Source organism: Lithobates pipiens, unplaced genomic scaffold, assembly GCF_037356315.1.
Source record: "Lithobates pipiens isolate NorthernLeopardFrog02 unplaced genomic scaffold, aLitPip1_a1.2 Scaffold_17, whole genome shotgun sequence".
In the NCBI taxonomy this organism is placed as follows: Eukaryota; Metazoa; Chordata; class Amphibia; order Anura; family Ranidae; genus Lithobates; species Lithobates pipiens.
In genome coordinates, this window is record NW_027507755.1 from 8774580 (window position 1) to 8796866 (window position 22287).

The following is a 22287-nucleotide window of genomic DNA, read 5'->3' on the forward strand; positions in this document are numbered from 1 at the left end:
TGTATACATGTTCCTTACTTATTATGTAGTATACAGATTGACTCTCCGTTCAGAGTTTAAAATGGCGTCGACACCCTACATCCCACGCGTTAGAAGAATGCATTTGAGATAAGGGAACCAGCTTCAACCAAACTTCAAGCATCAAGTTTCTCCATTTCTCCTCTTGTATTTTAACCAATAAGATGTACCAATTAGACTGACATAGCAATGACGTATCTTTCTGTATAAAATATCAACACCGCCCACGAATAAATCAGAATTTAGAAGTAGCCGAGCTGAACATGTCTCAGGGAGTGTTTACTTCTAATGTGCATGCACATTTATACTTTTTAATTAGAAATAGCAGCAGATAACCTCAAACTAGTTTGTAGTTCTTATCCATTTCACCGGGAAAGTAGAGGGGTGAAGATGGATGCTTGCACTAGTGGGGGCATCGCGGACTTCGCTTGCAGCTAAGTGCAAAATAATGGGCTAGTATGTGATGCATACTAGTCCATTATGCTTTTACTTTGCAGGGGAATAAAGATGAACTAAAACCCATCAGTTTACTTCCTTTTTAAAGTTACACAGTGAGAACAACAAGCCTGGTATTCTTAGAGACAGATATTACTGTTGTAAGTTTAGTAACACTTTAGGTTAGAAAATTAAAGAATGTCTGGCTGACAAGAAAATCCCCAGTGCCAGAGCGCCATGAAGCCAACCAATCAATAACAGCCGTTACCTGTGGTGCTGGGATCATGCGACGCTTCTAGAGTTAACATTTCTCGCCAGGACAATTTACTGCTGCTTTGGTTTGAGCTCTCATTACCACTCTGCTCCATGCTGGTAATAGACAGTCCAGAAACATCTAGATCTCTGTGACTATTCTCTGGACGACCGATGACTTCTGGTGCTCTAGCATCACTCTGGCCTTAAAAAAAAAAAAAAAAAAGAAGAAAAAAAAGTTGGACAGAAGTAAAAAAACAAAAATCATAATAGCAATTTTTGGTATTATGATTACTAAAAACGGAATTATTTTTTAAGAGTTGTGTGAGGTCAATTTTTTTTTTCCAGACTCATACTTGGCTAGGTGGGCGCAGCATCGGTCTTGGAGATTACTCTTAAGACTGAAACCCGAGCGATCCAACACCGCAGAAAACTCAGTTCTCAGTTAACTGAGCAGAGCTGATTCTCTGCTCTGCCCCCTCCCCCACGCCTGTGACATGCCTGGACTGATGCCTCTCTCAGCGAACCGCTGAGAAGGCTGAGACGGACACTCCTCGCCACTCCACAGCTCAGAGCTCCAATGAGTATGGAGAAGCAGAGAGGAGAGTTGCTGATTGACAGTAAGCAGCTCTCCTCTCAAGGAACTGAGCCATCGGCGCTGTTCGCTTTTAAGTGTAGAGGTGGCGGGGGACAGATGCAGAATCGGTCTGATGCTGCAAAAACACTTCTCTTTTAAATCAACTTGATTCAAATCATAATTTTTAAAAAGGAACTGTTATTTCTGTCTCGCAGCGGCGGCTCCTCTGGCTCGCTGTTGAGTCACCGACAGTCTCATTCACTTTAATGGGACGACTGGTGATGCGGCAGTGACACAAGAAGGTGTGGGAAGTGGTGGCAGCAGGTGAGTGGATGGCCACTAACAGGCGCTGCCATGACGGATCTGAAATGACAGATGCTCTTTAAACTGTAAGGACTTATTCTTGCTGGTCGTTAGAATCTTTAACCACTTGCCTACGGGGCACTTACACCCCCTTCCTGCCCAAGCCATTTTTCAGTGTTGTCGCACTTTGAATGACAATTGCGCGGTCATGCTACACTCAACCCAAACAATTTTTAACATTTTCTTTACACAAATAGAGCTTTCTTTTGGTGGCATTTAATCACTGGTGGATTTTTTAAATTTTTTTACTTACTCCTTCACTGATGAGTCGGCACTGATGGACAGTGGTAGGCTGAACTGGTGTGCACTGTTGAGGTGGCACCAATGGGCACTGATGAGCACTAAGAGGTGGCCCCCGATAGGCAGTATTGATTGGCAGCACTGACTGGCATCGCTAATGGGCACTGATTGGTGGCACTTGTTGGCAGTGGTGGGCACTTAATTGTAATCAGGGCACTAATGATTAGTACCCCGATTACATACCTAGCTATCCCCTGTAAGGAGATGCCGCAGATCGGCTCTCCTCACATTGTCAGTGTGAGGCGATGAGCATCGATTACCGGCATCTCTATGTTTACATGTGACCTGCTGTGATTGGACACAGCAGATAACATGGTTAAAGAGCCATGGACACGGCTCTTTACAGAGATCGCTGAGCGCTCCCGCGTCCGTTCTGGGATGCTGTCATATGACGGCATCCCAGAACGAGAGCCGCCCTGCTGTCATTTGACAGTGGGCGGGCGGCAACTAGTTAATATTTAAAAACAAAATGAAGGTTTCCTATTTAGAATAATAAGCTATCAGGTTAGTAAGACAGCGATATCAGAACCGATTCAATTATACAGTTTGTGGTGTACACAGATTTGCAAAGCAATGGGATAAAACAATATTCCTGAACTTTTTTTTGATCTCATGGCTACTGTAAAATTGTGTGAAATGCATCACTGCAGTGCATCTGATGTCAGCCTGCAGAGCTTGGATTCACTGCATGAGTTTACCAAAAATGTAAATATTACAGAATATACAGCCTCATGCTACATAACCATTTCCATTCCATGCTGAATAAACTAAATTATTAATGTATCTTAAATAGTTAACTTTTTACCGCCTGCGATCGCTGTATACAAAGGCAGAATGGGGATTTGCCATTGTAAACAAGGCGGATCACCGTTCTGACAGGGGACATTTTAGAGATTTGCTGTTACCAGTGATCGGGATCTCTGTCATGTCCCAGGCAGCCCATCCCCCCTACAATTAGAACACGCTGAGGGAACACAGTTAACCCCTTCCCTGCCAGAGTCATTTATACATTGATTAGTGCTATAAAAATGCACTGATCAATGTAATAATGTCACTGGTCCCCAAAAAGTGGAATTTGAGGTCAGATTCATCCGCCGCTGATGTCGCTGATACTGTGGCTCCCTGAGTTCACTCATATGTTTTTCTCTATTAGCCTGGATTCACACCTATGCATTTTTAGTGTTTTTTGCAGATTTGCACTGCAGAACATGTTCCATAGGAAACCATGTTACATGGACTGTAGTGCATATCTGTAAAATGCAAAAAACACTAAAAATGCATAGATGTGAATCCAGCCTGACTCAGTCCACTTTGTTTTCCCATTTTAATACATATTTATTAACAAGCTAAATGTAACCAGTCTTCATATTGAGCTCCATTCTATGTAATACTTCTTAGTAATCTGCATATCTTGTTTATTGTCGATTTGAACAATTATATTATCTTGTTATTAACATGACCTTCCAAATAAAACATTACAAAAGGGAAAAAAATAAAATAAATCACTTTCCAGTGCCCAACATTTCACTATTTTATATTTGTTCTGGGTCCATACCCATCATAAAATAGCAAGTAGAGTTCCTGTCACGTTGCCTGAAATGGGCAAATTCTCCTAAAAACAGGCCCAAAAAATCTCCAAACACATCTGACCTTTATAAAAACTTGCGTAGAGATTTAATGTTGGGTACTCGAGTTTTTTTTAGTTTTTTTTAACAAAAGTAAAATGACAGTAGAAGTCTGGCATCTAACCAGAAAACAAATACACATTTCAAACACCGAAGACAAGACATACCTGTTAGAGTCGCATGGCTTTTGGCTAGTCCTGAGCTAGAGAGTCGGCCGCTAGTTGGCGTCTCCACTTCCATGATGGCACTTAGCTCATGTTGCTCAAGGAATGGGCCTAGTTTGGTTTTTGTAACAGGTGGCTTTGAAGGTCTCCATCTTTGCTCTCTTCCAGGAGGTTTGATGAGAACATTGCTAAGGTCATTATCTGCAGAAGAGAATACCTGGTCATATGATGCAGAGATACCTCCTCCTACAACAACTTACCAACAGTAAAAAGAAAAGTCAGGTTTAAGACGCAGACAGTGGTGGGGTGGAGGTCTCTTTAGAACAAGCTCATAATTCAGCATAAGAAACAAAAAAAATCTGATAAAAAAAATAAATAATAAAACAAAAAAAATATGCACGTGATATTGTAGAATAGGTAGGCAACTGCCAATGGTGGGAGTGGGCATAGGCAAAGCATGGATTTCACTGACAACCAATAAAATAAAAGGCGGAGGCACAAATCATTCCAACTGCCTAGTATAGAAGATTACCTGAAGTCAATAGGCTTGGAGCTCTACCATTAAGAAGCCATAGAAAAGCTTTGCTTTTCTATAGAAAGAAGCTCTTTTCCCCGTAACATACAAAGATATGGACTCTGGTTAAAGATGTCACTTGACCGTTTCCATGCAGGAAACATGTCAAAGGTTCATTAAGCTGATGGGGTGTGCTGTACCGCATTTGGGCAGAGATGCGGGGGTGCTGGTTCCCAGGTGTCTACGAGCATCTCTGGCACCCCCGCACCTCTGGCCACATGCGGTACTGCATACACCAGAAGTCACTGTGGAACGAGTTGACTAGTTTCCATAGATTCCTATGGGGAAAGTCGCTTTGATATACGAGTGCTTTGGATTACAAGCATGCTTCTGGAACGGATTATGGTCATAATCCAATACTACTGTATATGTATTTTATTGGGATTTCATGTGAAAGACCAACACAAAGTGGTAACTAAATTGTGAAGTGGACGGTAAACAATAAATGGTTTTCCAAATGTTTTACAAATAAATATCTGAAAAGTGTGATCTGCATTTGTATTCAGCCCCCTTTACTCTGATACCCCTAACTAAAATCTAGTGGAACAAATCGCCTTCAAAGTCACCAAATTAGTAAAACGAAGTATAGTAGAAGCGGAAAGAACTTTTTCCATTAGAAATCCTTTGAATATATTTATCTAAACAGTCTCCAAATAACTGTTCATCATGAAATGGGAAACTGGCCAAGGGCCAATTTTTCAACAGTAGGACTCTGCGTGTATGTACCAGTCCTAACATAAACCGTGAGGCTTGAATAATAGAATCCTTCATAGCATCCACTGTAAAACAGAGCATCTGATATGTGAGCCCATTGCTGGGCCTGCTAAACAGGAATAATCTTAAAGTCTCTATTCAAATTGGTCCTTTATGGACTGAGACACTCAAATTGCCGCAAGAACTGGCTGCACAACTGAACTTGCCAGAGAAATGTTGTTCTTAAGGCTGGGTTCACACTGCTGCGGTGACAAGATCGGACATGATTCGCACCGAACTGCAGTGCAAATCACATCCGATCTCTGTGCGATGCGAGTTCAGCCATACAGATAGTATGGCTGAATTCGTATCGCATCCGGCCCAAACTCGCACAGGACCCTTTTTTTGGTCCGCAGCAGAATCGGATCGCATGGGTGTTCACACCATGCGATCCGATTCCTGTCCGAGTTTGCAGATCGCACTGCGATATGCGAACTGATCTGGGGGTGTCATTAACGTTTCACTGACACTCCCAGCAGCGGATTTGCAGCGTTCCCGCATCGCAGCAGTGTGAACCCAGCCTTAAAATAAATTCCAACTTATCTGTTGGATCCTTTAAGATTTTTGCATTGTCTACTAGACAAGTGAGATTTTTATTTACCGAGAAGATTGCAGCATTGATTGCTGGAACCCCCCATGTTTATAGCATTCCTCCTCCATAGGATAAAGTAAGGAAAACTTTTCTGGAGGAGAAAAACTGTTTATTCGGGTGCTCCCATTCAGAATATATAAACTTTTTTTAGCCATGAATGGATAAGAAAGGCATCCCCAGATGGGGGAGGCTTTAGTGATCCCAAACCAGGAGGTGGGCTCATCAATAGACTTTGCTACAGGCAGCAAAAAAGTTGAGCGAACCAACTTAGTAAAGGAGTTTACCAAGAGTCTTTCTTGTGAGACTACACTCTCTATATTAGGATCCTCGGAAGAGATCTCAGCATCTCCCCGATCTTTGGTAAGAACTTCCTGATCTCCTGCCCCTTGCACCTCAGTATGAGGATCCTGAGCACTGGATGGGGATCTGCTACACTTGGATCCACTATGGAAAGCGATCATAGCATCAATCTTCTGTTCCAAACTTGAAATGGTAGAAGAAAAAATGCTCCTGTGTGATGCATACAGGAGATGAAGTGTCCGGCACTGCTGCAAAACCAGTCCCCTCTGACGGCTCACTCTGACCGGCCGCATCACTCTCACAGGAGGATGACATTATTTTGGACATGGATTTGGGTTGTTATAAAACAATCGATCCCTTAGAACTCTTTGAGGAGTTCCTTGTCCCCCTTCCACTAATAGTCTGATGCACAAAGCAGAGGCACTACCAGAAGGAATGCACACACTGCTAGGACTATAGTCCAGCTATATATTTCTACTATTAACACCCAGCCTGAAGCAGTAACAATGTGTCAAAAGAAAAAAAATGCCTGTCATCAAACCTGAAAAATGCCACCGCTTTGCTCTTGTGTCCCTTCACAGCCAGCAGCAGCACACACTGTGCTTTTAAAAGCTTGCCTCTACGTGTACCCGGCGTCGGAGAACGCCAATGTTGTTAGACGCCCCACGTTGCCTACGGCTTCACCCGTTTTCAAAAAGCCATGTTTTCCTACGTGAGTGGCAGACTACAGACACTTTTGGACCTAGAGAAAGTATAGCGGATTTTACAAAAGCCGCCAAGCGGCTGTTGCATTTTTTTTTTTTTAAACGGATCAGGGTCTCTTTCTCCCCATTCCCAGAATGAGGCGTGAGTGCTCAATACAGCCCCCAGTGGGGACACATAGGTATGACAACAGTATTTCTTAAATGAGACATAAGAAAAATCAAAAGGATTTCTTAGAAAACTCCCACCTTACCTTTTCCTGCCACAGGGTCTTTTGTGGTAAACCAACACACCCAATCTTCACCCTTCACTGTGGGATTTTGTTAAACCTTGAGGAGGGGATCCTAGAGGAAACCCACTATCCTGGCCCTGTAACAGCACCTTGCCAGTAAAAAACGTTATGGCCTCACTTCCAAAAATTCCTTGGTTTCCAGGGTCCAGCTCTCTAAAAAGAGAAGCATTTGCAGGCAAAACCTTGTTTCTTTGGATACAAAGCCCGAGTACCATTCAATTCAGCCCATAAAAAAGGACACTTTGAATGGATCCAGTCAGCATGGCTAGCCCCAGCAAGGATTGCTCCAGTGGAGCTCAACACAGCACATCTTTACTCTAGCCCAACACCGTAGACACTGGCGAAAAAACTGAGATACTCCCAGTAGTAGAAGGGGTTATATAGGGAGTGCAATTCTTGTCTTAGGGTGTGCCAGTGTCCATCACCTGAAGGTGGCCTATAACCCACATATGGCTCTGTGTCCCCTGATGTATGAAAATAAATTAAATTAAACTTTTTATCCTAAAAGCAAAAACGCTATGTGTGGTGGGAAACGAACACTGCACATCACCCTGAGCACACCATCTCTACTGTGAAACATGGTGGTGGCAGCATCATGTGGGGATGATTTTCTTCAGCAGGAACAGGGAAGCTGGTCAGAGTTGATGGGAAGAGGGATGGAGCAAAACACAGGGCAATATTAGACGAAAACCTGTTAGAATCTGCAAAAGACTTGACTGGGGTGGAGGTTCACCTTCCAGGACGACAACAACACTAAAAATACAGCCAGAGATGCAATGGAATGGTTTAGATCAAAGCATATTCATGTGTAAGAATGGCCCAAAGTCCAGACCTAAATCCAATTGAGAATCTGTGACAAGACTTGAAAATTGCTGTTGACAGACACTCTCCCCATTCAAACGAACAGAACTTGAACTATTTTGCAAAGAAGTCAATCTCTAGATGTGCAAAGCTGGTAGAGACATACCCACAAAGACTTGCAGCTGTAATTGCAGTGAAAGGTGGCTCTACAAAAAAAACATTTGCTTTAGGGGGCTGAATACAAATGCAGGCCACACTTTTCATATCATTTATAAAAAATTGAAAACACGCGGACCTTATCGTTTTGGATGGCACTTTGGAATTGCAAGCTTGGGTTAACTCATGATATCTTATATATGTTTATTCATTGATGTACCATTATTATTAACGATTATTGGATATCTGCATGTTATATGTATTGTTTAAAAAAAAAAAAAAATTATACATTAATAAAGATGGCATTATTATGCCCTTTAATTATTTGGCCTATATACAATCTTTTATTCTGCCACAGATAAAGTCCAAAGGGGCATCCCCCAGTGCAATTCTTGCATGTTTGCTGTAAAAAATTGAAAACCGTTATTTTTCTTCTACTTCACAATTATGTGGCACTTTATGTTGGTCTATCACATAAAATTCCAATAAAACACATTGACTTTTTGGTTGTAACATGACAAAATATGGAACATTTCAAGGCACCGTGTAACATACATGTTAAAAAAAATAAAAATTATATTAATTGTGTGTGTGTAGGAATGTACTGTACATACTGATAATCAGAAAATGTCTATTTGCATATGTGTATACATGTTTCTATGCAAATCCTTACTCATAGTGTACAGATGGGTTCTGTTGTGAACTAAAGATGGCGTCTACTCTCTGCTTCCCACACATTAGAAGAATACGGAAGTGACAATAGAACCAACTTCAAGCATCAAGTCTCTCCATTTCTCTTGCATTTCAACCAATGAGATGTACCTATTAAACTGCCATAGCAATGACCTATCTTTGTGTATAAACATTAACATCGCCCAGGAATAAACCAGAAGTGTATTAGTACCCGAACGTGCGTTTACACTTCTAAAAGTGCATGCACTTCTACACTTTCTATTAAGAAAACAGCAGCAGATAACCTTGAACTAGATTGTATTTCTTATCCATCACATATGCACATATACAGTGGGCAAAACAATCACTTGATTCCCTGCAGACACCACATGCCCACCCACAAAGGGTTTCCAAAGCAAGCAAAGTCCTTTCTTGTCTTAAGAGAGGTATGGACTCCAGAGAGAGAGAGGGGATATAATTTTACCTCAGTAGAAATTAGTAAGACCTCATCTGGAATATGCAGTTCAGTTTTGGGCACCAGTTCTGAAAAAGCATATCGGGGAACTGGAGAAAGTGCAGAGAAGGGCAACCAAACTGATAAGGAGGTATGGAGGAGCTCAGCTATTCGGAAAGATTGGAGGAACTTAATTTACTCTTTTGAGAAGAGGAGATTGAGGGGGATATGATCAACATGTATAAATACATAAGGAGTCCACATAGTATACTCGAAGTTGAGTTATTCACTTTAAAGCTGTAGTAAACCGCTGGCTTTTTTTTTTTTTTTTTTTTTTTTTTTTTTTTAACCTGCAGGGCCATGTCATGATGTGCTAGTACCAAAACCATATGAGGTCAAACCTAAAAACTTTATCAAATCAGGTGGGGCTGTGCACTAGTTAAATGGTAAATCTAAAGGAAATTGAACAAGAAAATTGTATAATGTATAGCTTAAGGCCGCGTACACACGGGCGGATTGTCTGGCCAACTAAGTTCGTCAGACAATCCGACAGACAGTCCGCTCAACTTTTGAATGAACGGACTTGACCACATACGATGAACAGACAGTCCGCCGAAAGCTTGCGCGATGACGTGTACGGCACGTACGACGGGACGAGAAATTCGACGTCCAATACACTGCAATGCAACCTTCGCCGTGTAAATCCTTTCTGAGCATGCGCCAAACTTAGTCCGTCGAACTAGCCTACTCACGAGTGGATTGTCCGCTGAAACCAAGTTTGAACGGACTGTATTACGGAAATTCCGAAAGACTAAATCCGTTAGACTGTCCGCTGAAAAAATCCGCTGAAGCCCACACACGAGCGGATTGTCCGGTGAAACACGGTTCAGCGGACTAAGTTGGACAGACAGTCCGCCCGTGTGTACGCGGCCTTAGTCAGTCTTGAAACAATCACCTCTGCACCACTGCCCATCCAGGAACAGGACACTTGTATCCTGGCTGAGCTAAGCAGCTCCCCCATGTCACCTCTCCTTTGCCAACATAGGACAGAAGATTGGTAAGACTGTGTCTATCCAAAGACCAACAAGGTGATCCGGGAAGTTGTAGAGCTAAACCATGAGGAAGTAGAGAGATAAGCGATTGGACAGGATTACAAAAATCCAAAAATTCTTTGGCAGGTATTTAGATTTCATCACTTGTCTCCAGTTCTATCACATTTACTTTACATTGGATACAGAATGCCTACCGAGTTTTAGTCCGAGGTCTTCTTGACTACTGTCATCCAGAGCTTCTAAAAGAGTAGACATAAAATGATAACGATCTGTCTTGGGAATCTGGCTGAAGTCAGTAGGCAGCTTGTTCTGTCCTGGCTTCAAAGCAAAACAATTATCATGAGACAGAAAAAAAAAAGGGCAAAAAACCCCCCACTTTACAGTCTCTAATGCCTATGACAGATGCCGCCATTCTGTTTAAAAAGAAAAAAGACCCCTTACCCATCTCAAAGGTATGTATACGTGATCTCTCTCTCTATCAGAGTATAGAATAACCATAGACATGACTCTTATTGCAGCAGTGGGTGCTGCAATCTTTAATGCAATATGAATTATTTTGCCACTGCTTCACATATTCCCTTTGAAAGGGAATTGTAATCTTATTTGGTTTCAGCTGCTTTCATCACAGTACAGGCATAGCTGGGTGTTAAATACATATTTGCAAAGGGTGACGCTAAGGCAAGATTGGCATATATAAATAAATGCCCATGTTGTTGCAATAGGATGTCCTACAAGCTCCCAAATGTATTAAGTGTCGACTAACGTTTACTCATATAATGCAAATATTGGGCAGCTCTGCATTCGATTAGGATGATGAAGCAGGTTTAAAGAGGAGCTCAAGCCTCCGTCAGAAAAAAAAATAAAAGTCAGGAGCTACAAAACACTGTAGCTGCCGACTTTAATATATTAAAGACAGCTGTCCAGGGATCCCACGATGTCAGCACCCCAGGCGATATTTCCATCAGGAATCGGGTGCTGCCGCTGCCATTGCGCCTAAGGGAAACTAGCAGTGAAGACTTGCGGCTTCACAGCCAGTTCCCTAATGCACGAAGCGCACTGTGCTTTCTGAATGGCCCAGCGGCGGGGAAGGAGCCAAACTTCCAGGAGGTCGTGGCACAAAGCGATCACTCAGAAGAGCAAGTACCTGCACCCCCCACCACGAAAGGTGCCAAGTGTGGCACAAGAGAGGGAGAGGAGTCAAATAAGTGTAGCTTCCACTTCTGAGTGGAACTCCGCTTTAAACTGACCGTCCCTGAAGAGAAAACTGCTTCAGTTTCCCTGCAATGCTGATCACACTTCTAAAAAGGACAAGGCATTTAAATCATAAGACATGTACTGAATGGATCTGGTTGACCAACACACATACAAATCTATAGCTATAGATTTGTATGCAAAAATGTTTAGGAACCCCTGACAATTGTCATACATTTGGCTGTTTGGATCAGCAATTTCATTTTGAAATATCAAATAACTGAAGGACACAGTAACATTTCAGCAGTGAAATGAGGTTTATTGGATTAACAGAAATGCACAATATGCATCAAAACTAAATTAGACAGGTGCATAAATATGGGCACCCCAACAGAAAAATCACACCAATATTTAGTAGAGGCTTCTTTAGCAGAAATAACAGCCTCTAGATCAGGGGTCTCAAACTGGCGGCCTTCCAGCTGTTGCGAAACTACAAGTCCCATGAGGCATTGCAGGGCTGATAGTTACAAGCATGACTCCCACAGGCAGAGGCATTATGGGATTTGTAGTTTGGCAACAGCTGGAGGGCCGCCAGTTTGAGACCCCTGCTCTAGATGCTTCCTATAGCCTGTAATGAGTGTCTGGATTCTGGACCATTCCTCCTTACAAAACATCTCCAGTTCAGTTATTTTTGATGGTTACCGAGCATGGACAGCCCACTTCAAATCACCCCACATATGTGCAATGATATTCAGGTCTGAGAACTGGGATGACCATTCCAGAACATTGTACTTGTTCCTCTGCATAAATGCCCGAGTAGATTTTGAGCAGTGTTTTGGGTCTTTGTCTTGGTGAAATATCCAGCCCCGGCATAACTTCAACTTTGTGACTGATTCCTCCACATTATTCTTAAGAATCTACTGATATTGAGTGGAATCCATGCGACCCTCAACTTTAACCAGATTCCCAGTACCGGCACTGGCCACACAGCCCCACAGCATAATGGAACCTCCACCAAATGTTACTGTGGGTAGCAAGTGTTTTTCTTGGAATGCGGTGTTCTTTTGCTGCCATGCATAACACCACCCCTTGTTCTCACCAATTAACTCAGTCTTTATTTCATCAGCCCACAGCACCTTATTCCAAAATGAAGCTGGCTTGTCCAAATGTGCTTTTGCATACCTCAAGTGACTCAGTTTGTGACGTGTGTGCAGAGAAGGCTTCTTTCTCATCACTCTCCCATACAGCTTCTCCCTGTGCAAAGTGCCCTGAATTGTTGAAGGATGCACAGTGACACCATCTGCAGCAAGTTGATGTTGTAGGTCTTCGGAGGTGGTCCGTGGGCTGTTTTTGACCATTCTCACCATCCTTTGCCTCTCCAATATTATATGTGGCCTACCACTTCTGGCCTTAACAAGAACTGTGCCTGTGGTCTTCCATTTCCTCACCGCTGTCCCCTGTAGCATCAATCTTCTCGGTGGGTCTCGCTGCTCCGCTGCAGTCATTCGACAAAGCCGCGATGACTTCATTCCCGCGCATGCACACGGGAGCTGCCACTCGCGGCATATCGCCGTTGACAACGGCGCGCTCAGTGCGCCGTAGACAGCGGTGCCTGTGTTTTGGAAAATATCTCCTAAACCGTGTAGGTTTAGGAGATATTTCTTGGACCTACAGGTAAGCCTTAATCTAGGCTTACCTGTAGGTCAAAGTGGTTTGTAAGGGTTTACAACCACTTTAATGAGCTCACCAAGTCAATTGTGTGTTCCAATTTATCAGTGCCAAATACTGGTATTCAAATCAACAAAATAACAAGGGTGCACAAATGTATGCACCTGTCTAATTTAGTTTTGATGGATATTGTGCATTTTCTGTTAATCCAACAAACCTCACCTCACTACTGAAATATTAGTGTGCCGATAGATCTAAAAGAAGTTGCTAATCCAAAACACTTAAACATTTATAAATGACAAGCATGGAAATTGTCAGGGGATCCTCAACTCTCTCTCAAAATAAATAAATAAAAATGGTAATTTTGCTGCGATTTGCATTTTTACATATGTCACTGGCCAATTTGGTGTTGGGCAGATTAAAAACACAAATTGCCGCAAAAACGCATTATTACATGCTTTTCTGCAGCTTCTCCATTGAAGTATATTGAACCCAAAAAACAAAAATAGCAGTTTTGCATAAAAAAAAAAAAAAAAAAGTCCTTGTCTTTTCCAAATACGCAGCTGCTGAAAAAATCATGGATGTGAACGTGACCCATAGGAAACCATGTAAATGAACTGTAGTGTATTTCTGCAAAAAACACAGAGGTGTGACCCAGGCCTGAGATGTTTAGTAACATAATGGGGTTAAAAAACAAAACTTAGTACAAAAAGAGCAAATCGCTACTGTAAGGGGTTCATTTTTTACTATGGGACAGTGAAAGTAATATTTACAGTAACGGTTTGCTCTTTGTACTATAAAGGGCTCATTTTAGTTTTTTTTTTTAACCCCATCATGTTACTGGCTGATTAATCGATGAAAATAGTAATCGATTTAAAAAAAAAAAAAAATTATATAATATATATATATATATATATATTTTTTTTTTTTTATTATTTATTATACACACACATTAAATACACACACATTTTTGTTTGTTCTCCAAGCCCCTTAAAGAGGGTTTACTTCCTCTTTAAGGGGCTTAGAAATCTAGGGGTGAAGAAAAAGCAGGACACTGATCTTCCCAGTGAATAGCTGTGCAGGGGAGCATGCCAGCACAAATCTGATCACTGGAGGACAGGCAGGCTATGCTTCCAGCCCAGCCAGAAGATGGACCATGCTAAGATGGGTTTGCTCTGATGCCTAGTGTATCAAGTTTGAAATGGCAAAGGGAGACTGGCAAGGTCACTAGGTATTTCACACAAAGAAAGCAATATAAAGAGAATGATACCATTTTATTTTATTTTTTATACACAAGGTAAAATGGTAAAACGGACACATATCAGGAATGTGAAAAATGAACATATTTTTAATGGAAAAAAACTGGAAAAGCATTTTTTTCCCCTTTCTGTAAACACACAAATTCTCGTTCTGGCAAGAGAGAAGAGGCAGATCTGCTGTTTGTAGTAATTACAAACACCGATATATGTCTCTCCCCACAGTATGAAACACATTTAACACCTTGATCGCTGCCTAGTGTTAACCCCTTCCCTGGCAGTGACATTTACACAGTAATCAGCGCATTTTTATAGCACTGATCACTGTATAAATGTCAACGGTCCCAAAAAGGTGCCAAAAGTGTCCGATCTGCCTGCCGCAATGTTGCAGTACCACAAAAAATAAACCGCAGATCACCGCCATTACTAGTTAAAAAAATGCCATGAATCTATCCCCTATTTTGTAGATACTAGAAAAAAAACTTTTGTGCAAACCAATCTATATACGCTTACAGCGTTTTTTTTTTTTACCAGAAATATGTAGAATACGTATTGGCCTAAACTGATGAAGAAATTTGTTTAAAAAACAATTTTTGGGGATATTATAGCAAAAAGTAAAAAATATTTTATTTTTTTACAATCGTCGCTCTTTTATTGTTTATAGCGTAAAAAATAAAATAAAAAAGGACGCCAATTTTGTCTAGGTACAACATCGCAGGACCGCACAATTGTCAGTTAAAAAGATGCAGTGCCGTATCACAGAAAATGGCCTGGTCATTAACCACTTAACAACCGGCCCATAGCTGAATGGCGACTACAGGGCAGTTGCTTAACTCTGGGAGGACATACTATGACGTCCTCCCAGAATTCCGCTCTCACGCTCCCCCTGGGGAGCGCACTTGAGAGCATCAGTGACCGATGGGTCTGCATCTCATCGTGGCCATTTACCATGTGATTGCAACGTCAAATGACGGAGCGATCACTTTAAACAAAGCGGCGCCATGTCATGACAACGGTTCCTCCCTCTCCTCTCTGTACCAATCGGTACAGTGGAGGGGAGAGATCGGTGACAGCAGCGCTGTGGGCTAGATCTGTAGTGCCCACAGTGCTGCTCACCGACAATCAACCCTGCAATAGCCTGCCATACTCGGCCATGCCCAGCCATACTCTTATGTGGCCAGGCTGTGGAAGGCTCACACATGTGGTATCACCGTACTCAGGAGGCATAGGAGAATCTATTTTGGGGTGTCATTTTTGGTATGTGCATGCCATGTGTTAGAAATATTGTATAAAATGGACAACTTTGTGTTAAAAAAAAAAAATGCATTTTAACTACTTCCCGTCCACCGGCCGTCATATGACGTCCTTGACTTTGTGCAGGGATATCTGAATGATGCCTGTAGCTACAGACATCGTTCATATATCAGCTTTTTCAGCTGGTGATTCCCTACACCATAAGAATGATCATAGTGACTGTTCTGCTGCTTGATTGTTCTTACGGGACGCGAGAACACGAGTTTGAAAAATTGCTGCACAAATACCATGCAAGTTAAAAAGTTGCAATGACCACCATTGTATTCTCTAGGGTCTTTGCTAAAAAATATATATGTTTTGGGGATATATGTATTTTTTTGCAAATAAATGATGATTTTACATGTAGGAGAGAAATGTCAGAATTGTCCTGGGTGCTCCAGAATGCCTGAAGGCGCTCCCTGCATGTTGGGCCTCTGTATGTGGCCACGCTGTGTAAAAGTCTCACACATGTGGTATCGCCATACTCTGAGTAATAGCAGAATGTGTTTTGGGGTGTAATTTGTGGTATGCATATGCTGTGTGTGAGAAATAACCTGATATGAAAATTTTGTGGGGGGAAAAAAAAAAAAAATCTTGATTTTGCAAAGAAAATGTGGGGAAAAAACTCATCATACCTCTTACTAAAGACCTTGGAATGTCTTTCCAAAAAGGGGTAATTTGGGGGGTATTTGTACTTTTCTGGTACCCCAGACGAAGTCATTGTGTGACAAAATGCAAGTTGGGTGACTAGGGCGTGCTGACACAGTCACGTAGAATCTGAGCGAACGGGCGCTCGCTTGCCGGCCAGCATATACGCTGTGTTTTTTTTACAAATTTTGTTTGCGAGTATATTTAACTTTTGTTTGGAATAAAGCTGTATACCAGATTTACACTACGGGAAGTCCCTCTGCTTATGTTTTTTGAGAGACCATCTGTTCATATGTGCAAGCCTTCCGAGTGCGATTCCAGTCTAAGCCTAATGGGAATTTGAGATCTATCTTGGAGACCCTGCTGTGTATATTGAGTGAGCGATCAAACGCTTCCCTCTGGTTCTTAGTGTCTAACACGTTTTGGTGATGGAAGATTGCACGTTTTGTTATAATTATTGAATGGACTATTATTTTGGATTCATTCACTTTGGGTTTTGGGACATTTTTTCACGATTTATAATCTTTGTTTGTATATTTATTATTAGTATTTATGATCAAGATTATTCAAATTAATTTTTTTATCTTTGTACATATTAATTTCAATCCATTGGGAACAATTTTTTATTAATTTTATTATTCATTTAATAATTTCATTCACTATTTTGATGTTCAGATCATTGTGATCATTTATATATTAATTACAGTTTTTGGTAGTGGGGGATAATTGTTAGCGCAGCTACATATTTTCTTCTTGGTTTACAGTGTTGCATGACTAATTGTCATTGAAAATGTGACAGCAACGAAAGCTGTAAATTGGTCTGGTTATTAAGGGGGTTTAAGTCCCCAGTGGTCAAGTGGTTAAGCAAGAAAATCTTCCGGGGCTTAGGTGGTTAAAAGGTGCACATTAAGGCGAATTTTTTTTTTTTTTTTTAATAAATGTCCCCCCCATGCCCCCCGTAGGTTTATGCCATAATGTATAGCATATGGTGCATACTAGCACATGACAGGCTTTGCTGTCAAAGGATGCCCTCCCGTGCCAGTGCCGTCATCTCCTGGCCTTCGCTCTAGGTTGACTGTTTGGATGGCTGGGCCATAATGACATCACACCCGCACATGCGTCACTGCATCACAGTGCGGGTGTTGCAAATGTACTGTAAGCTGCATATGCATGGCTTAATGTTCATTATTGCTGACATGCAGGCAGAAGCATTTATAACAGAGCAGACCACTAGGGTCTCTTCGATTATAAAAAACCCTGCCTGTCAAAAAAAAAAATTTTGATTTCAATACGGCTTTAAGCTTTAGTTGCTGCTTTAGTTTTTGGATCTGGCTCATTTACTCTTACCTCTCTGGTGCCCAAAACATTTTCAAGTGACTCTTGGTGTCGTCTCATTTGTTCTTCCAGTTGCTTCTGTTTCTGAAGGAGATGGTCTTCTTGGCTCTTTTGCTTGGACAGTAAAGAATCCCGCTGCTTGTCTAGCTGATCTTGCATGGCCTTCAGATGGTCTTGCTGAGCTCTAATGTCCACAGTGGAGGAGAGGAGTCTCTCTCTGAACTCACGGACATTGGAAAAATCTCCTAAAGGCTGGTTCTCCATCACACGTAATCTGGGCGCTTGCAAAGGGATAGCTGGTTCAGGAAGGTCTATTTGGGGTAGACCTAAAGAAAGTTCTGAAGGCAATGGATGGTATGTTGTGCTAGATGATGTGTCATATTCTCCAGGGCTAGATATAGTTGACTGTTTCTCACAAACAGCTTCAGCATGCAGAAATCTAGTATCATCTTGATAGGGACTCTGAGGAAAATGCGTTTGAGGTAAAGTCTCCTGAAGACTTTCATCCCCAAAATCACTCTGTGAGGAACTTACACCACCTAGATTCCTGATGTTATCAGCGAGCCTGTTGGAGTCACCTTGGTGGAAGAAGTCACCAGGCAATTTAGGACCTGCCAAAACTGGACTCTGCAAAGCACTCCCATTCCTTGGACTCATCAGTTCAGGCTCTAAGGCCCTGGAAGTGTGAAAAATATTTGGTTCACGCTGTTGTTCTGAGTTACTCTTAATGGTAACTGGATTTTTAAGTGAATCACTTCTAAGAGGAGACTTAATCACATTTGCAGGAGGAGGAGGAGATGAAGGCGGATACTCTACGGCTTGTGGTTTTGGGCTGTCTACACTCCTATCAGGTGTCCTTTGGTGAGATATCGATAAGTGTGGATATCGTTTCTTTAACAGCATTTGGTATTCCTGTAAACGTTTCCGTGCCTCATTCACAGATTCCTTATGTAGCCTAATGTAATAAAAAAAAAAAAAACAGCTTGTGATTTAATAAGTAAAACAATCATTATTTCAGTTTATCGACCGATTTTCAGGGCCGTAATATGTATATGTCCTTACAATAAATTACTGAATGGGAGTGTCTGTGTGCAATGTAATCAGCTGATGCACGGTCATCAGTCTAATGAAGAAACCTGCAGTGTCTGCATCCGTCTAGAAGGAAATAATCTTTAAAGTGATATTAAAATTGTGTTTTATAAAAAAATAAATACGTCACTTTTACCTGCTCTGTGCAATGGTTTTAGACAGAGCAGCCTGGAACCTCTTCTTCTCGGGTCCCACACCGATGCTCCTGGCCCCTCCGTCCAGCCCACACAGCAAGCAGCTTGTCCATTTGACTCCGCCCCCTCCATCTCCTGATTGGCTCACTGGCTGTGACTGACCGCAGCGGGAGCCATTCTGCCAAAAGCCAATCAGGAGTGCGAGTCCCCGGAGAGGCAAAGCTCTCCCTGACAATCGCTGAATTGAGAGAGGGCTGGGGGCCTGCCGCACAGAAAAGGTTTTTTGCCTTCATGCATAGAACATATGAAGGTAAAAAACCTTTGTGCTTTTACAACCACTTTAAAGGAGTAACTCGCAAAAATATAATAATTCGTATTGCAAAGAATGCATAAGACTTTACTAGCATCTTCGTGCACACTTCAGGGAAAATTAGCGAGCCCATCACGCAAGCAGAACCCGACATTTCTAGGGAAGTACATACACGAACTGTGTACAGAACACCTCCAGGCTGCCATATTGCATTGAAGTTTACAGAAAACTACAGTGGCTGCAGATTCAAAAGGAAACTTAATTTTTAATAACATTTAAATAGAATAAGGCAAGTGTAGCAATTGTATGAGCCATTTCACGCAAGTGGAGTTCTCCTTTAGGCTTTTACTACAGGAAGTTAGGTATCTTGACCCTAACCTTTAGCAAGAAATCACCGAACTGACTTACTTTTATGAGTCTATCCCAATTCTCACCAACAAAATGTGGACTGGAGTTAAATCTACATAAAAAAGTAAGCTAGCAAACATTGCAACCATCAACAACCGCATATAAATCAGCAAAAATGCAAAGATGTATCCACACTCAAACCAGAACATGGACAAACTTTCTCCCTTGCGCATATGGAGGAAAAAGGCCAGAAAAAGTTACAGGCAAAATATTAATCTACAATTAAGACCATATGACCTTCTGGTTTGCAATTTAAAATTAAAACTGTTTCCTAGTGGAGGAGATGTTGCAAACCTCTGCCATGCTGGGAAGCGTCTAGCTTTTTATTGAATGACTGAATATCCCTATTAGTTCGGGTCACAATTTCAACCACTAATATATTTCTTAAAAGAAATCATGGGTAGGTTTGTAGCTACCATCCTGATTTTTTCCTGCATTCCACTTCAACAAACAATTTAATAGAACCTCCCTACTCTCTGAGCTGACAGTCTTTGCAATATCAATGGTCCTTTTTCGACATTTCACCCCACCAAGCCCTTATCCCTTATACTCCTTATTGGCTTAGACAGAGCAGTGGGAGCCATGGGTGGGGTGGGGAGATGTCAGGAGTGCTGGCGAGGGACCCGAGAAGAGGAGAGTCAGGGCTGCTTTGTGCAAAACTATTAGGCTGCATTCACACCTGAGCATTTTCAGTTCGTAAAACACTCATCTCAAAAGTTCAAAAACACCCAACAAGCAAAATCACATTCATTTAAATGGCCCCTATTCACATGTGAGTGAAGCAAAACCCCTGAAGCTCAAAAAAAAGTACATGAGCTTCTTTTTGGGCAGATTACAGGCATTTTTCTGCTTTTTACATTGGTGACCTTTTTGACCTGGTCAAAATCGCGGTAAAAGTGCACGACTTTCTGCCTGAAAACAATACAATCAGATGTAAATGCAGCCTTAGCAAGTAAAAATTTTGCTATATAAAAAATAAATAAAAAAACTGAATGTTTACAAATCACTTTAAAGCAGTTTAACGTATACGTTTCTGCATCCAGACAGTTCCTTGAAACTCTTGTAAATTCTTCCACAATGGTGCTGTTAAGGTATGTAATTGATTGCAACTAGTGGCCAATACTGTAGATATACCAAAAAAAAAAAACGTAAAGATCAGTACACGTTCGGATCCTGGCCTTTAAACGTATAATAATTGTACCTGGAGAATAGGTACTGATGTGCACCACTCTGCTGTGGTTCAGTATTGATATAGCACTAGCCAGGTGACGATTGCCAGCTTCTATGACCAATCAGTTGAACTAGTAAAAGTGCCTACAGACATCTCAGAAGGGTTGCCAAAATATACCCAGCCACGGTCAGGTTGGAGCGAGTTTGTGTCTATAAATGCCATCACCTCAGCTAACAGTTGCTTAGGGCAAGGATTATTTAGTAATGCTAGATTTTTACATACATACACACATACACATTATATATATACATATACACACACACACACATACATACAAATTACCTGTTCTGCTCAACAAGACGTTGCTGATACTCTCGAATCATTTGAATGTGCAGATTTTCAGCAGACTCATGGGCCTCCGAAACAGAAGGTTCCTATTATAACACACAAGAGGACGACATTAACACTACACCCTCAACCTAAATCTTATATTCAGGAAAACTGATAACATTGCTGGCTATATTCACACTCATTCACTGTAAAACTGCAGTCCAAATATGACCCAGGACTTTTTAAGTCCATATATGTGGAAGACAAAAAAAAAAAAAAAAAAATCACACAGATTCTTACAACAGGCTCAGTCTCAGGTGCCGTTGGCTTATCCTCCTCTTCCGTCACACCGCTATCTTGTTCTATCTCTCCTCTTCCAGTGATATGCATTTGTTGCTGTACCTTGTAGTATTCTTCCTCTAGAGCTTGTCTCTCCTCTTCCAGTCTTCTCAGTAACTCCAGCTGTTCCATCTTTTGTCTCTCCAGGCCTTCCATCTGGAAAAACATTACACGAGTTCAGCCTATCTGAAAAAAATAATTAATGGCTCTTATGAGCCACTTCAGATCACTTTTATGAGGGACAGTAAACAATGCTGCACATGTCAAGGAGCCCTTAGATAGAAGTGACTGAGCAATTTTTACATATCCAAAGTATACACTGATCAAGATTTACAAGGATTTGATAGGATCATTTTTAGGTTTGCTCTGTACTTTCACAATTAAACACACAGATCTGTAACCAATTCAGGATGCTTGCATCAGTATTGCTCAGTGACACTGCGGGACCTCTAAAATGAATAAGTCTGTTTATCTGTGCTTTTATGAAGCAAGTGCAGCCTGCATATGTAACAAGCAGGAGGTGTGAAGCTCTACACTACACGGCCAAAAGTTTGTGGACACCCGACGATCAGACATATATGAGCTTACTGGATCTCATTTCAAAACCACAAACATTAATAAGAATTTGCCCTCTTAACCCCTTCACACTGACCTATGCAAATATTTAGCCTCACTGGACTGGGCTTTTTTTCCTTGAGACCACATATCTGCCTTTCTGCTAGGAGCAGGCTGTGCACAACATGCCCACAGCAGAGAGAAAGGTGTGTGTTTATATAAAAAAAAAAAAATAATAATTTATATATTATATATATTATATATATATATATATATATATATATATATATATATATATATATATATATATATATATATATATATATATATACACACACACACACACACACACATATACACTATACTGAAATACAAACCTTTTTCTTTATTAGACATCTAACAGTTGGCTTCCACTTAACCCCGGAGGAAGGAAATTAATACATTTATCCCTAGTCACCCGCTTTTCCAAAATATATTG

The 22287-nt window shown here is 41.3% G+C and overlaps 1 protein-coding gene across 1 annotated transcript in view; it reads right to left on the reverse strand.

Annotated features, from left to right (window-relative positions):
• CEP295 (centrosomal protein 295) overlaps positions 1-22287 on the reverse strand; it is a 150450-nt gene that overhangs the window by 64337 nt on the left and 63826 nt on the right. The window contains 6 exon segments of the mRNA XM_077484983.1: positions 722-910; positions 3738-3935; positions 10277-10400; positions 17486-18428; positions 20928-21019; positions 21216-21410. Of these exon segments, the coding sequence (XP_077341109.1) occupies positions 722-910; positions 3738-3935; positions 10277-10400; positions 17486-18428; positions 20928-21019; positions 21216-21410 (1741 nt within the window).